Source organism: Lichtheimia ornata, assembly GCF_029851405.1.
Source record: "Lichtheimia ornata isolate CBS 291.66 chromosome Unknown scaffold00061, whole genome shotgun sequence".
Taxonomy (NCBI): domain Eukaryota; kingdom Fungi; phylum Mucoromycota; class Mucoromycetes; order Mucorales; family Lichtheimiaceae; genus Lichtheimia; species Lichtheimia ornata.
In genome coordinates this window covers 117379-133747 of record NW_026695381.1, presented here as the reverse complement: position 1 = coordinate 133747, position 16369 = coordinate 117379, and the positions used below count along the sequence as shown (strand labels likewise).

Sequence of the window (16369 nt, the reverse complement as noted above, 5' to 3'; positions counted from 1 at the left end):
GAATGGGTTTACAATGCCGGATCAGCATGGGCACCTCTTGATCGCTACACACAACAAACCATTGAAGCTCTCTGGTCGCAAAATGGAGCAAGTTGGATTCAAAGCAGCCCTTCCTTTGGTGGTCACTCTATCTTCATTGACACTTCCCAACTTATCCTCATGTGCAGTGGATACTCTTATACGATCGCACGAAGATATCGTTGATGTGGCGATATCATGAAGAATCATTCCAATCATTTGTTTTCTTGTTGTCATTACCTCTCCCCCATCGACCATTGCTTTATCCCTCAAATCTATCATACGCCCCAATTTTCAAATAGCTAGCATCTTTTATCTTTTCAAGCTTCACACGCACACACGCACACACACCAGCATCATCTAACAATGGCATCATCATGCATTCTATCTCTACCACCACCACTACCAGCCATCCCCTTCCCGCTGCCTACTTTGCCATTTTACTCATATACCTATATACCACAACATCAATTGCATTTCTCTTTTACGCTCATCTTATGTTCTTTCTGGATTGCTTTCTTACTATGATTCGTATGTTTGTGTTAACAAATAAAAACATTTGGTCTCATGTTGAACTTTAAGTTTATCCATTGGGATGGGTAGCACAGCATAGATTACCACGGTGACACAAGCTTAAAAATGGGGTTTAAGTTTGGCAAGCGGAAGAAGAGGAGGGAGCCATTTCGTTTATTGGATAATAATAGTAAGACCACAAATTGTCCATGTACGGCATACGCCTCCTCACATTTCCATCAGGGGCGAATTCAAGTTTTCCCAAGATGCAATTGCTTTATGGCGTGAGGCAAATGACCATTGTTGTAATGGCCATTGGCTTTTATATATAGGTGTTGTTGTCAGCAAGGGGTTGGTTGATACGCCTAAGGACATTCTTCGTTGCTATGCAACAAGAAATGCCTAGCAACGACGTCAAGTTGGCTATGTAGATATAACGAAATTAGGCCACCGATTCCGCAAGCGGCCTTTATCACAACCAAGGCCATGGAGAATGGGTACACCTGCATATATTGGATCACGCAAATACATACACCTCCTGTCACACATACATTTACGTATGGTTGTCAGCGTAAAAAAGACATCATGATTGGCATTTACATTAGACCATCGGATGATCCATAACACGCCATAGTCAACGTTGAAAGGGAGGCCGGCTTTTTTTGTCGTTCATTCGACTGCTAGAAGACCATCTTTTTAAAAGTAGCTTTCACATCCTAAACATTTGACGTTATGTTGTTCCAATTTCACAACACATATTGGACAACCCAAATGAACATCTTTGTTTGTGCACCGATTTGGTGGTGTTTGGTTACAACATTCATGGGACTGCATTTAGAGCGCGTCCTTGGGTAATGTCTACTATCGCAGTGACATACCCAGATATCAATTTTGCTCAAGAACACCCGAGAGCCGGGCTATCGAGCAAGATTACCAAGGAGCAGGAAATTCAAAAGGCGTTGACAATATGGGCACCCTGACAACTCAGTCAAGTTTTATGACCATACACCTCTTCCAAAAATAGTTTTATATTGCATACGGCCATTTAAGCATATGCTCTGTTCAAGGAGCATAGTGTTGGGGTCCTGAGTGCACGAAAACTCACGAGAGTAAAGTACAGTATTCCAATGATGATCCGCGCTTGGCTTTTCCACAATGCGTCTTGTCCCCAACATCCAAATGATATGACCCATTATAATACAAAGAGCGTAACATTGTATACAACAAGGAGCTACACCAATCAGTGATACGATATCTTTGTTTTTTATACCAACATGCAACCATACACAAAGGTGATCGAATGCTTGTTGAGCTTATTAAACGTTCATCTGCATCATGGTGGTCACATAAAGCGGGCCAAGAGTCCAAGGCTAAGTGTTCTATTGTAATCAAAGAGGTACGCGATGGATTGTTTAGCATAATCATTCGTTGTTATGGAAAGTCATGGGGTAGATAAGGGTGCTTTGTCATGGATCTCAATCACTAACCATATTTGACTTCATTGTGTACGACAATAATGGGCGATGACGGGATATACAACCATGGATGAAACAGGGTGGTCTTATTCCAACAATGAGCCTCTTGCTTTGTCTCATCGTTTATTGCGCCAACAATGACATGAGATGTATCAAGAAGAAGTGGTGGCTTTCATTGGCTGGTCGTCTCCGCATTCAAACCCACTACGTATACAACAATGACAAAACCAGTTGGCTTATCAACAACATGGACATGGTCGACTCCTAATCATGCTATAGCTATTGATGAGGATGCTACAAGTTATCAAAGAATGATTAGGAATACGGAAGGCGATAAGGATAATGCACTACACCAGCCATAGCGACCAAAAAAATAAAAAGATTTGCCACCAAAAACGCGTTCAGGTTATGATGCATGATGCTATAGCCCCATGCAGAAACTAAATAGAAACGTTGATATTACGTTGGCAAGATACAAGGAGTGATAAATGATGGCAATCAAGGCACGTTCTTTGTCACATGTTTGAGGATGAAAATAGGATTCCCGTATAGCTCACTCATTCCGACTTGCACTACAATACCTCCCACCCTATAATATACCCATATCTCTTTGAACAATGACAATTTTTGTTCTTCCAACAAACACGCTCTATTAGATTTTTATGCTTTTGGCGTAGTCTACTTGTATGCAAGGGTTGATTAATCGATTTACTTGGCAATTTCAACACCGTTGGTGGCACCAAGAGCACGCTTGATATCACCGTAGATAGCGAATTGACCAGCAGTGAGGGTGGCAACCATGACAATTCTAAAAGGATGACATCGATTAGAAGGTGGATTACTTTTAGGATTGAAAATAAAGCATACCTTGCGCCGAGACCAAGGAAGAGACCCTTGGCACCGAGTTGGCCGGCCATTTGGACAAGACGGGAGGTAACGGATTGACCTTCACCACCGGGAGCCTTGTTGATCTTGGAGAGCAAGGTATCAGCGGGCTGAGAAATGATAGCAGCAGCAGTACCGGCAATGATACCAGCACCAAGGTTGACACAGGTGACAGTGGAAGGAGCAAGTTGATCCTTGGGGGTGGAGATGCTGTCATAGATAGCCTCACTAAAATCATCACAATGAGTACTTGTATATCATCACACACACATCCTACTACTACTACTTACGCAGCACGTTCGTAAACGACGAACTTGGCCATGGTGTAAGGAACTTGCTTGAAGAGGATAGGACCGAAACCACTGTAGAAGCCCTTGATGGCACCCTCTTCCTTCAAGATCTTAGCGAAACCAGACAACAAGCCAGAGGCGAAGGTAGGTTGAGAGACAAGACGAATACGAGTAGCTTCCAATGGGCAAAGAGCGACATCAGCAAAGAACTCGGCAATAGCAGAAGAACCGAGGTAGATGGCAGTGCGGTTCTCACGAGCCTTGTCAAGACCAACGATATCAATGAAGGTCTTCTTCCAGAATTCGTAACCACCAAACTTGAAGGCACCTTGCAAAAAGTAACCAGCAGCAGTAGGACCGAAACCGGTCAAAAGAGCACCAGCACCTTCGGCTTGGACAACTTGCTTGAAGCTGCCAATCATACCCTTTGATTATGCCATGTTGGTTTTAGTACCATCATCATCATGTGATTGAATGTATGTAGCTATCTTTTTACCTTGTTGTAAACTTCGGGAGAAAGCTGCATACGGGTCTTGACGACATCAACGGGAGTCATGGCACCGTGAGTGATGGCACAGCAGACAGCACCAGCAAAGGCGAAACGAGCATAGAGGTTAGCGCCAGAGGGAGCAGGTGCAGCATCAGCAGCAGGCGAAGGGATGAAAAAGTTCTTCTTCAAGGTGGATTGAGAGGGGAACATGTTTGTTGTGAAGAGCGGAGAAGGGAGTAAAAAGGGAGGTTCTATGTTTTTTCTCGCTTTTGAAAATTTATCGGAGAGGTCAGGAAAAAGAGTTTTCGCTCAGGGGAATCTTGAGCCAATCGATAGGCCCTTTCGCATGTCGACGCAACACTTGAAGCCGGAGTTATACTATACAAGCACGACCCTGGTTCTAGGCGGGTAAACAATGCCCGTTAGACTAAAGCTTCGATTTTCATTCCATCATGTAGTAGTAGTGTCGACCACCCCCTTACCCTCATTGGCAATGTCGATCCATTTGTGTTTATATATATGCAACATGGTGGTCCTGTGACATAAGGGGTCCTGTCATTTTTGTTTGTTCATTTTTTGGTGCCATGTCGCAAATGGCAATTGATGAATGGGCCATACATAGAGCATGATTATACAGGTTTTTAGAGATGCGTGGATCGGACCGAGACAAACTGACATCATTGGCAAATCCCATTTGAAAACACACGTGAGTGGTTGGTTGAATAAAGAGGTGGCCTTTCTTTACAATGGGGGATGTAGCAAAAGGAAATCGTATTCATCTCAGTTACACATTAAGGTTTGATCCTTTTACTGCCACACCTCTTAAAAGGTTTTTCCGATGTGAAATGATCATGACAGAAAGTTGAAAGCGTGTTGTGTAAGAGTGGGTTAGCAAACGAGTTGTTGTCGGGAAAGTGGAATGTGAAAACAACAACAGACCCGTTTTCAGCCTTTCAATTCCCCCTTTTCCCTTTTTCTTTATTTTCACCCTTTTCCTCCTCCACTATCATGTATAGACTGTCGGCACTCTCTCGTGGTGTCGTCGCCACTCCTTTCAGCAATTCGATTGCTCAACGGATTCCCATGGCTGCTGTCAAGCGTGTGCCTGCCATGGCCAGCAGCTCATTCCACACCAATCAGGCCAAGTGGGCTAAAACAACACCCGATACGGGCGATGCGTTTGTGCATGGCGGTGCCGCCAACTACATTGAAGAAATGTATGAAGCCTGGTTGAAGGATCCTTCGTCTGTTCACTTGTCATGGCAAGTTTACTTCAAGAATATGGCCAACGGCGTTGCACCTGGCAAGGCCTATACACCTCCTCCCACGCTGGTACCTTCTGGTAGTGCGCGTCTTCCAAGTCTACCCGACGCTGTAATTCCCAACGCCGCCAGTGTACCATCCACTGAGATTATCGATCACATGAAGATTCAATTGTTGGTGCGTGCTTATCAAGTGCGTGGTCATCATCTTGCAAGCCTCGATCCCCTTGGTTTCCAACATGCTGATATTCAAAACGCCAACCCTCGCGAATTGTCTCACACCTATTATGGCTTCACTGAACGCGACCTTGATCGTACCTTCTCGCTCGGCCCTGGTATCTTGCCTGCTTTCATGGATAAGGGCAAGTCGCTTACGCTTCGTGAAATCATCGACACCTTGCAAAAGACTTACTGTAAGTGTTACATCATTATGGATATGGATGGTGAAGGATTCCACACCCCCCCCACTCATTTGGTTTATTTAAAAAGGTGGTTCCATTGGTATCGAATACATTCACATTCCCGATCGTGCCCAATGTGATTGGATTCGTGAGCGTATTGAAAACCCACAACCTTACAAGTACTCTGTTGAGGAGAAGCGTGCCATCTTTGATCGCTTGACATGGTCCGACAGCTTTGAGCGCTTCGTTGCATCCAAGTATCCTTCTGAAAAGCGTTTCGGTCTTGAAGGTGGTGAATCCCTTATCCCTGGTATGAAGGCATTGGTAAGTGTGAAGCATCATGGGATCACATGGGGCTGTATATTTATGGTGCTCTATTTTATAGATTGATCGTTCCGTGGATCTTGGTGTTGAATCCATTGTTATTGGTATGCCTCATCGTGGCCGTCTCAATGTGCTCAGCAACGTGGTCCGTAAGCCCAATGAATCCATCTTTTGCGAATTCAGTGGTTCTGTTGAACCTTCCGAAGAAGGCTCTGGTGATGTGAAGTACCATCTTGGTATGAACTATGTTCGTCCTACTCCTTCTGGCAAACGTGTGCATTTGTCTTTGGTCGCCAACCCCTCCCATTTGGAAGCTGTCAACCCTGTTGTGCTTGGCAAGACCCGTGCATTGCAATTCTACAGCAAGGATCATCAACGTAAGCACTCTATGGCCATTATCATGCATGGTGATGCTGCCTTTGCTGGTCAAGGTATCGTTTACGAGACCATGGGCTTCCATGACTTGCCTGCCTACTCCACCGGTGGTTCCATTCACATTGTTGTCAACAACCAAATTGGTTTCACCACCGATCCTCGCTTTGGTCGTTCCACTCCTTACTGTACCGATATTGCCAAGGCTATCAATGCACCTGTTTTCCATGTGAACGGTGATGATGTTGAAGCTGTTACCTATGTCATGCAACTTGCTGCCGATTGGCGTCAAACTTTCCACCGTGATGTGGTCATTGATTTGGTGTGCTACCGTAAACACGGCCACAACGAGACCGATCAACCCATGTTCACTCAACCCAAGATGTATGAAGCTATTGCCAAGCAAGCCCCTGTTGCCAAAAAGTATGCCGACCAACTTGTCAAGGAAGGTAGCTTCACCAATGAAGAAGTTGATTCCATCAAGAAGCGTGTGTGGGGTATTCTTGAGGAGAGCTATGCCAAGAGCAAGGATTACAAGCCTACTTCCCGTGAATGGTTGACCAGCTCATGGCCAGGTAAGATGCATGCATTTATTATTAAAATGACATGTTTATGCTGAATGCTATTATGATAGGTTTCAAGTCTCCCAAGGAATGCGCCGAGGAAATCATCCCACACAACCCCACCGGTGTTCCCATGGAAACGCTCAAGCAAATCGGTGCTTCATTGACTGAACTTCCCCACAACTTCAACATTCATCGCAACTTGAACCGTATCATCCAAAACCGTGGCAAGGCCTTGGCTGCTGGAAAGGATATTGATTGGTCTACTGCTGAAGCTCTTGCATGGGGATCTTTGTTGTTGGAAGGCAAGCATGTGCGTTGCTCTGGTCAAGATGTTGAGCGTGGTACTTTCTCTCAACGCCACGCTGTGTTGCACGATCAAAAGACCGATCAATTGTACACTTCTTTGAACCACATCTCTCCTGAGCAAGGCAAGTTGACCATTAGCAACTCTTCCCTTTCGGAATATGGTGTCCTTGGTTTTGAACTTGGTTACTCGCTTGTGGATCCTAATGCTCTTGTCATGTGGGAAGCTCAATTTGGTGACTTTGCCAATGGTGCTCAAACAGTGATTGATCAATTCCTTGCTGCTGGTGAACAAAAATGGTTGCAACGTTCTGGTCTTGTCATGTCGTTGCCTCATGGTTATGATGGTCAAGGCCCTGAGCATTCTTCAGCACGTATTGAACGTTACTTGCAATTGTGTGATGACAACCCCTACGTGTTCCCATCTCCCGAAAAGTTGGATCGTTTGCATCAAGATTGTAACATGCAGGTGGTTTATGCATCCACCCCCGCTCAATTGTTCCACGTGTTGCGTCGTCAAATCAACCGTGAATTCCGCAAGCCTTTGATTTTGCCCTTCTCCAAGTCCTTGTTGCGTCATCCTCTTGCTCGTTCGTCTCTTGAAGAAATGACTGGCAACACCAGCTTCCAATTGTACTTGCCTGAACCTCACCCTGAGCACCTTGAAGCACCTGAAAAGATCACCAAGCACGTCATGTGCACTGGCCAAGTGTACTACAACTTGCTCAAGGCACGTGAAGCCAACCAATTGACCAATGTCGCCATTTCTCGTGTCGAACAACTTAACCCCTTCCCTTACCAACAAGTCAAGGAACATGCTGACAAGTATCCTAACGCCGAGATCATCTGGTGCCAGGAAGAACCTATGAACATGGGTCCTTGGGCTCACGTCAATCAACGCATCGCCACCGCTCTTTCTGAAACTGTTCACCATGCTGGCAAGCATCCCAAGTACACTGGTCGTGAACCTTCCGCCTCTGTCGCTACCGGCAACAAGAAAAAGCACGTCCAAGAAGAGCAGGAACTCATTGCCGCTGCCTTGTTGCACTAAGTCCCTTCCACTTTTTTTTCCTGTGTATAATATGTGTAGAATAAAAAAAGAATCAAGCCATTTTTTTAAAGAAAAGAAAGAGTGGGGTATAAGGGTGAACTATGTATGTATGTACGTTCTTGCTATGTAAAATGCAAAAGGATGAAAAGAGAGAAAGAGAGAGAATTATCTACACGGATGTTTCATTAAGCTTACGCTGCAATTCATCCACACGTCGATGCATGGCATCATTTTCTTGCTCCATAAGTTTCATCTTGTCTCGCAAAGCAGCCATTTCACGATCCTTGTTATGCATGGCGGCTGATTGCGCTTCAAGCTGTGCCTGCAGCTGAGAATACATGTCTTGTTCCTATGTACAATAATGATTTGTCAGCCATCATCATCTCGATATGTATCCAAATTCTTACAGGAGATGAAAAGAGTTCAAATTCAAGTAGCTGAACAGCAGAGGGTCGATGGGCTGGATTATCATCCATCATCCACAAGATAAGTGCTGATTCTTTTGGATACTTTTCTACAAAGCCATCGGGGAAGACGCCCTTGCGTAATTGTTGGATAGCACATGCACGTTCCATGCCTGTTGAAAAAGACTGATACAATTCAAAAAGGATGATCCCAAGTGAATAAATATCCACCTTATCATCGTACATGTAAGATGGATGTGCAAGCTGTTCTGGTGCAGCGTACTACATGAATCCCACATCGTGTTGGTTATTTGAAAGAAGAGAAGATAATACCTAGATGCATTTTACTTACCGTACGTGTACCAACGCCAAAAGACCGTTTATGACCACCACCACCGGCTGCTGCTGCACTATACTCGCTGTCACTGCCATTGCTGCTGCTGCTGCTGCTGCTATCATCATCATTGTTGCTGTTACGTTGACAATAAGAGGATGAAATGGACAAAAAGCTGTTGTGTGATCCAATCATGACATCGGGGCTACCATTTGAATCAGGCGAGAAAGGGTGTTGATGATGCATCAATGGTTTCTTGGATTGTTGATGTTGTTGTTGCATGACAGCTGCTGCAAGGCCGAAATCACCAATTTTGGGAACCCATTTTTCATCCCACATACAATCACGTAGTTTGCCTTCCTTGGTACGCACCGAATCGAATGAAAACCCATGGTAATGATCGTCACTGCTGCTACTGCTCGATGATGATCTCCAATGATGGCGTTGTCGATGACATGTAAATTCAGGCATCCCCAAAAAGATATTGCTTGGCTTGAGATCACGATGAACCAACCCTTGTTCATGGATATACGCTGCACCTTCCAATAAACCCTTAAAGATCTCGATATTTCGTGCACTGTCAATGGGCTGCTTTTTACGATTGCGATACTTGATATAATCATGCAGAGTAGCTATGCCAACATGATGATTGGTATATGACCGTAAGTAATGAACAAAAAAGTAAAATGAATACGTACCTGGACACAAGTACATTTGAATATAAAGCATCCATCCTGATGTAGAGGAGGAGGATCTACGTCGTCTTCGTCGTTGTCGTTGCCGTTGATGTCGATTACTGCTACCGTTGGACTTAGTGCTGGAGCGTCGAGACATACGTCGTTTGGCTTTTGTGTGAGGAATGCAAAGCGCTTGTTGGTGATAATGAATGGTGCTTTCATCCTCGTCGTCGTCGTCGTCATCTTCGTTGCCAAAATGGATATGTGACATATCTTGTGGGGTGTTGTCATCATCTTTCATATCATCCGCGTCATCTTCAAAAGTGGGATCACAACCATTAAAAATGCTGTCTTCGTCATCATCCGATACATGGTGGTGAGGTGATGATGATGTTTCAAAAGATGCGTCCTCATTGTATTCGAGCCAAGACCCATAATAGCGTACCACATTATGATGCTCGAGTCGTGCGAGATGTTTGATTTCACGAAAGATCTTATCATAAGGCATTCCATAACCATCATCCACCAAATCATCGCCTAATCGAATCCGTTTGATGGCATAATCGATTCCATCCAGCTTGTTACGTGCTCTCCAAACACTTGCAAATCCACCTCGACCCAGCAACGCCACCTGAACAAAATCATTTCGATAACGAGAATTCTGTACATTCATCAAACTGAATCCAGTATTCGTTGTTGTTGTTGTAGAAGAGGAGCTTTCAGCAATCGAGTGGGTGGTCTGGTAACCAAAGGCATCTTCTTCTTCATGATAATAATCAATCATGCGTGGTGTGGAACTGCCTGTGCGCATCATTGTGGAACCATCTTCAAGAGAGCGAAATGCTTGTGTACGCACTGTTTGGACCGCCGTATAAAACAACTTTTGAAAGGCACCTTGAAAAGTGGATCGTACACTGGCCATTTCATCCACAAATTCTGCATCAATAAAGCCCAAAGAGCTGAGTGTCTGGCAAATCAGAAAAAAGACGCGTCGATTGGCTTCGGGTGAGTCGCCATGGATACGGCAAAATGACTCGATCAGCGACACAAGTAGCATTTTTGTTTGACGTCGTTTCGAGATATTGCCCCTACTACTACTATGGCCGCTGCCAGCACCGCTGCCGCTGCTCGTTTCACCACTCGTCGTCGTCGTCGTACGATTGACTAGCTTTTCCATATCTACATTTGCCCCCATGGTTTCAGCAACCTTTCTTCAATAAAAGAGAGAGAAATATAACCTTCGGAAGATTCATCGTTGGCATCGGGTCGCGTCCAGAACTTGTTTGAGCAGTCTGATGAATCGGATTCGACATCATGTACTGCCATGAAGAAAAGGAGGGGGGGAAGAGTAAAGAGAAAAAGGAACAAGAAAAAAGGGAAAGGTGTGGAAGGAAGAAAAAAAAAGTAAAAGGGTCCAGAATATATAAAGTAGTTGCCTAGTAAGGTGGGGTTGGGTTGAATGGTGTGCTGCTGTCTCTTGTCTGTATTAGATAGCGTCTGTGTGTGTGTGCGTGTGTGAGTCGGCTTGACAGTAGTGAGATGGTCCACCAATCATTGAGGAGCTTGAGAAAGTTCCAGCATTAACGAGATCATGCTTTCTTTTGAACACAGCAAAGAGACACGCTGCCAATCAAATGCAGATGCGCATGAAACATGCTACTTTTTTTATTAAGATGGGGGGAATTTGATGGATGCTTGGGGAGTATACAAAAAGGACTAATGTGGTAAAATAGTGTGGTGCATTTCGTAAGCTTCACCTGTTGTTGTTGTAGTAGATGAAGGTGGTGGTGGTAATGGATGGACTTGGGAATTGGCGTCCAGCGCATAGCGACTCGTAGTAGCTGTAGTAGTAGGAGTGGATGATGATGAGGAGGAAGATGTCACGGGTGGTGCTGAAAGTAATGGAGGTGATAGAGGTCGATGAATACTTGATACACGACGCGTTGGCATTGTGTCATGATGATGCACTTGTACAGGTGGCATAGGACGTGGTTGTCGACTAATCCTTTTGAGAGAGCCAATACTAATCGATCGTCGCACGTTGTCACGGAATTCTTGCATACGTGCTGCCAATGCTGAATTCGATATGGATGTATTACAGCTGCTCAGGGGAGATGGTATTGCACTATTGTTGCCATTGGGTGATAGCATACTTGCTCGTTCTGGATCTTGATGTTCTTCTTCCTCTTCTTCTTCAATAAGCGTCTTTTCATTATGCACATGGTTACTTGATGATGATGATGATGATGATGATGATGGCAGCAATAGTTGTTCCAGCAACTCTTCTCGGGCTTGTACAACGCATACAAGTGGAAACACACCAGGTGTTGATGAAGCCAAGTTTAAACCATAACCCCATCCATCATCCAATTGAAAGATAAGGTAGACAACATCACCCTCTCGTAATTCCATCTCGTCTTCCATTTGTGGTTGATATCCATGGGCGACTTCACAAAATACTTCTGCCATTTCCACCGACATGGTCGAAGGGAGTTGTGTCTTTTCTTCAGTGGGTGTCATGGGTGCTTCACCACCAACCAAGTTCATTCGAGCCTCATCCTCATAGCGTTGCATCGAAATCGGTACAAACCCGCCATTGTTGCCGACGCCACCACTGCCGCCATGGATACTGTCTCTTGGATGTTGTTGTCGTTGTCGTTGTCGTCGCCAACAATAAAAGATACCCGCAATCATCATAGCTGCAGCAGCCACGCATCCAATGACGATCCCTGCAATGGCCCCTGCGGATAATGCAGCACCACATGATACTGAGCTGCAGCATGAATCGGTGCTATTGTTCTGGCAGTAATCACATGCAGCTTGATTGTTGTCTTGGAATCCTATTCACAATAAAATCAATCCCTATTCATCATCCATATCACTCACTCACTCACTCACATTGCTACGTACCACAATTATCAGGTTCATTGTCTGATCCCAATATACAATTTCCATCTGTGCCACTAAATGCAGGCCATCCATCGCATTGCTCTTGAAAGGAATCGGCTGAACATTGAGAGCCATCCTTTTGGAGGAGCGTACTGATGCTATCGACCCATTCGTCACAGCTTGATTGGCACATGGGTTGGGGTGATACACCACGATTATAGTTGCAAGTCAAGGACTGGGTGTTGTGGATCAAGAGGGCACATGTCTGTGTCAGTGAATAACGTGCATATTGGGTATTGTTGGCACATCCAATCTCTTGCATAGGCGACGTGGTTGCGAGGTGGTCCTGTAGACTGGTGTCAAATGAGGCAACGCTGTCAACATTGGCGAGAAAAGAATAGGACGATGCGAGTGCTGAAATGGCGACATAGTATGGGTCGAATGCGCGACATGCTTTGGATGACTCCAACTTTAGACACCCATCGGATTCAAGCTGAGCGTCGACGCGAGATAAGAAAAGACATGAGGAGAAGAAGTAGAAGAAGAATATAAGGACTGTAGCACGGGAACGCCAAGCCATTTCCTATGTGTGGTCAAACATCCAGTAACAAGGAACGGGAAAGAAGTAAGCACAAAGGGGAAAAGGAAAAAAAAAAACTTGTTTACCGCATTCGCTCGCACACACACCCGCACACACACACACACACACTCCCATACGCGTATCATGTTGTCTTTTTGACGGGGAGCCAAAATAGAGAAATGCCTACCTTTAATGGGATAATAGCCTTGGTTGAAAGGAAAAGCCCTATGTGTCTATATATAGGTCCCCTCTTCTTGTGGTAATCAAGCGTGAGTTTACAACTGAGGGTAAAGTTCAAATGTCAATGCGAGCGGTGATGATAATGATGGTGATGGTGGATATGAGCATGTCCCCGCTTGCAGGAATGCAAGTAAAAAGATGAGTGGGGGAAAAAGGAAAAGAAAGAAAGGAGGTAAAGATCAACCATTGAATGTCGGCCTAAAATACTCTTTTCTCGAGAATGCAATGTGTCCTCGGATGGCGGGGATTGACGAGAGAGAGAGAGAGAGAGACCATGCGCCGCACAACGAACAACGATTACGAGCCACAATCGCCACTTTAATGCTGTTTTTAGCATCCTCTGCTTGCCTGCATGTATACCCAGCACATATATTGTGCACCACACACATTGCTTTCTTCATTCTGTACACCCATCAATGCTTTTTGACTTGTCAGCTACAAAGAGACTCGGTACCTGGTTATCATTGCTGCCTATTTGTATAACACACGTACTCTTGATACAACCTCGTATTGTTACTTGCATTCTCTTAGATTCTCTTTCTGCTCCTTTTTACACCTTAGGTCTCGGCTATCACGGTTCATCATTCCGTACAAGTTGAACGGAGGGTAAAAATTGGATGATCCTGTACAACTTGACTATAATTAGATTCCATTTATCACATTCACCCTTCCCGCTTGCCCAGCATGGATGATGTGCCACACACACACATAAATGGCCTCATTGGTTCTCTTGCGCACACATTATTATTTTCCTCAATAATAAATTAGCCACCAACATGTCTTTTGACGTCAATAGTATATGAGAAAAAAGCCCTTTTCATAGAATCAACGCGCATATGGGATGGATAATAATACACAATTTCGTTGCACAAGCATCATGCTTGCCTTCCCAACTCTATGTGATTACCGCATTTTTACGAGAAAGCCAACACGACTTGATTGTCTGGAACATCGCTTGTGACAATGCACAAAATCATGCTAAAAGTTACATAGATTCAAGCCATAGACTTAAAGATGGTGCCCTTCTGCCACACGCAAATAGCCTCAATGATTCTTCATCGATTGCAAGTCAATAGTATATACAACAAAGCACACAATTTGGATAATGGAGATATACACGTTGCTTTATATGATTGATGATGATGATGATGAGGGGTATATACAACAACAGAAGGATGGACATCATTTGCATAGGTGAAGACCAGATTCTGTCAAAGCTGCAAGAATGAGTTCATTGCCAACACGATCGGCTTTTACGTCAAGCACGGGCTTGTCACTCTCCAAACTTTGCCGCTTCTTGAGATTATCGTGGATGATAGCATTATTGGAAGTACCAAAGCTGGCTACTAAGTCGCCACCCCACTCAAAGTGGCAAGTTCTTGCCATAAGCGGTTGTGTTTGCTCATCGTTGATGTTCCACAGCCTGTCGACAGAAATCGTGTCGTCGTCATTGTTCAATTTGCAGAGCGAATGCTTTGTTCCAAATGTGCCTCGTCGGGATGAGATTAGGAGCGTTTGGCTTTCATGCCGATAATCCAATGAATAAGGCTTATATCCTATATCCCTAAAGCTATCAGTAAAGAGCACGGCAAGGTCCTTCCAGCATTATACATACCATCAGGATCATCTTGTATCTTGTGCAATGTAGCATCTTCCCTTGTTGGCGACTCCCAAATGTAGCTCTCCACAGTGTTGGAACACAATAGCAACCTCTTTTCTCCCATAGCAACCGATGTCATCGAATGTATTCCATAATTCTGAGCCGAAGCTTGCATATCCTTAATGCTGGATTTGGTGTTGCGGATATCAAATATCGATACCACGTTGCTGGCGAGCCCACAATAAATCAGATTTGGATCGTTATTATCGAAGGAGCAAGACCAAGCTGGTTTTGGCAGTGTGTATCGTTGCATGGTATGTTTGTTGTGCACACATGATAATGCTAATGAGCGATCATGACCCGTGGAGAGAACAATTGAGCGTTGGTAAGGGGAGATTTTGACGTCGCGGATCTGCTTCTCATGATTGATAAAATGGTCCATGGCTGCCAAATCGCGCATGCTGACACGCTGTAATCCATATCCACATCCATGCCCTGCTGACACCACCGCCATTTCCTCAGCACCACTCAAAGCGACAACGCGACCTGTCATCTAAACGTACATCAAGATATGAATGATCATGGGGGTAGATGCATGCCTTACTATGTTTCAAGATTTACCTCGCATGGCAGTAATGCATAATGAAATTTCTCAAACGCCGATGTAGATGCTGCGTGGGATGATGATGATGATGATGATCCACATAGCACACCAAGTGATTGCAATTGTGCCCTTAATTCGTCATTCTCAGCCTTCAGCTCTTCATTCCTTCGATTCAGGTCTGCCATATGCCGTCGGTACAGAGTGGTTGACATGTTGAGTTTGGTCATCTCCTTTACGGCTTCGTTGGCCTTTTTCCTCTCTTCATCGACTTGTTTGCGCAATCTTTGCAACTCGGTGGTATCATAAACAGCAATATTGGGAGTACAAATGCGTCGCATGTCTTGTTTCCTGTATACAGTCCTATAGATGTATCTGTGTCAGAAGACTGTATCCATGCAAGGAGGATACTCAATAACATACTTGCACTGGGGACAGTGTGCCTTGTCCTTGGCTTTCATTTGCCGTACGAACCAATCAACCAAGCACCTAGCGTTCCCAAGAATAAGCTATATGAGCAATAAAGGGCATACCCTATTTCCTTACTGATGGCAAAACAAGTGCCCACATTTGAGAGAGGTGATGGCATGTTCTCCACTATTGTGCATTGGCTCCATGCATACCGGGCACGTCAATGCATTCTGGTCATCGGCTTGATCCTCGGGAGTTGCAGAACTGGTTCTTCTCCTTTTGTTGGGAGGAGGTGATGCCTGTGTAGGCTGGAAATCGTCGTCGTTGTCGTCTAGTTGAATAATTGTGTATGGCGAAAGAAGAAGGGAATCAGGGCAACACGTCGCGATGCAAATTGAATCGGGAAAAATCACGAGCACAAAAACACGCGCAGCCGCGACTGAAATGCATGATCCATGTGACCAACCTTGTATGTTAACATGCTGCCTATACTGTCAAAAGCCTATGCTAATGTGAGTTCCATGCTCGTGAACCTTCGTATGTTCATTCGTGGCGTTTTATTCTCATTGTTGTGGTCTTCATTGTGATGCTAGACTCCTCAATATCTGAATCAGAGAGCAAATCATGCAACATCATCGTTTCCCTTACTGTACAATACCCTATCAATGATAGTAATGACACAA

General features: G+C 44.6%; 5 protein-coding genes across 5 annotated transcripts; 1 reads left to right on the top strand and 4 right to left on the bottom strand.

Moving 5' to 3' along the window:
- Positions 1 to 2714: 2714 nt before the first annotated feature.
- On the bottom strand, positions 2715 to 3881 carry O0I10_009902 (uncharacterized protein; the record flags this gene model as incomplete). Its single annotated transcript, XM_058489888.1, has 4 exons — positions 2715 to 2814; positions 2874 to 3119; positions 3182 to 3606; positions 3678 to 3881. The coding sequence occupies 4 exons, from the start codon at positions 3879 to 3881 to the stop codon at positions 2715 to 2717; spliced, it is 975 nt and encodes a 324-aa protein (XP_058339375.1).
- A 798-nt stretch (positions 3882 to 4679) lies between these two features.
- Positions 4680 to 7950, top strand: O0I10_009901 (oxoglutarate dehydrogenase (succinyl-transferring), E1 component; the record flags this gene model as incomplete). Its single annotated transcript, XM_058489887.1, has 4 exons — positions 4680 to 5346; positions 5423 to 5658; positions 5720 to 6605; positions 6665 to 7950. The coding sequence occupies 4 exons, from the start codon at positions 4680 to 4682 to the stop codon at positions 7948 to 7950; spliced, it is 3075 nt and encodes a 1024-aa protein (XP_058339374.1).
- A 169-nt stretch (positions 7951 to 8119) lies between these two features.
- O0I10_009900 (uncharacterized protein) lies at positions 8120 to 10691 on the bottom strand (the record flags this gene model as incomplete). Its single annotated transcript, XM_058489886.1, has 5 exons — positions 8120 to 8299; positions 8358 to 8636; positions 8707 to 9320; positions 9387 to 10544; positions 10604 to 10691. 5 exons carry the CDS (start codon positions 10689 to 10691, stop codon positions 8120 to 8122), a joined length of 2319 nt encoding a protein of 772 aa, XP_058339373.1.
- A 390-nt stretch (positions 10692 to 11081) lies between these two features.
- On the bottom strand, positions 11082 to 12834 carry O0I10_009899 (uncharacterized protein; the record flags this gene model as incomplete). Its single annotated transcript, XM_058489885.1, has 2 exons — positions 11082 to 12205; positions 12276 to 12834. The coding sequence occupies 2 exons, from the start codon at positions 12832 to 12834 to the stop codon at positions 11082 to 11084; spliced, it is 1683 nt and encodes a 560-aa protein (XP_058339372.1).
- Positions 12835 to 14256: 1422 nt separating this feature from the next.
- Positions 14257 to 15883, bottom strand: O0I10_009898 (uncharacterized protein; the record flags this gene model as incomplete). The annotated part of the gene is made up of 5 exons (XM_058489884.1): positions 14257 to 14630; positions 14690 to 15227; positions 15296 to 15638; positions 15699 to 15764; positions 15822 to 15883. 5 exons carry the CDS (start codon positions 15881 to 15883, stop codon positions 14257 to 14259), a joined length of 1383 nt encoding a protein of 460 aa, XP_058339371.1.
- Between the last annotated feature and the right edge of the window lie 486 nt (positions 15884 to 16369).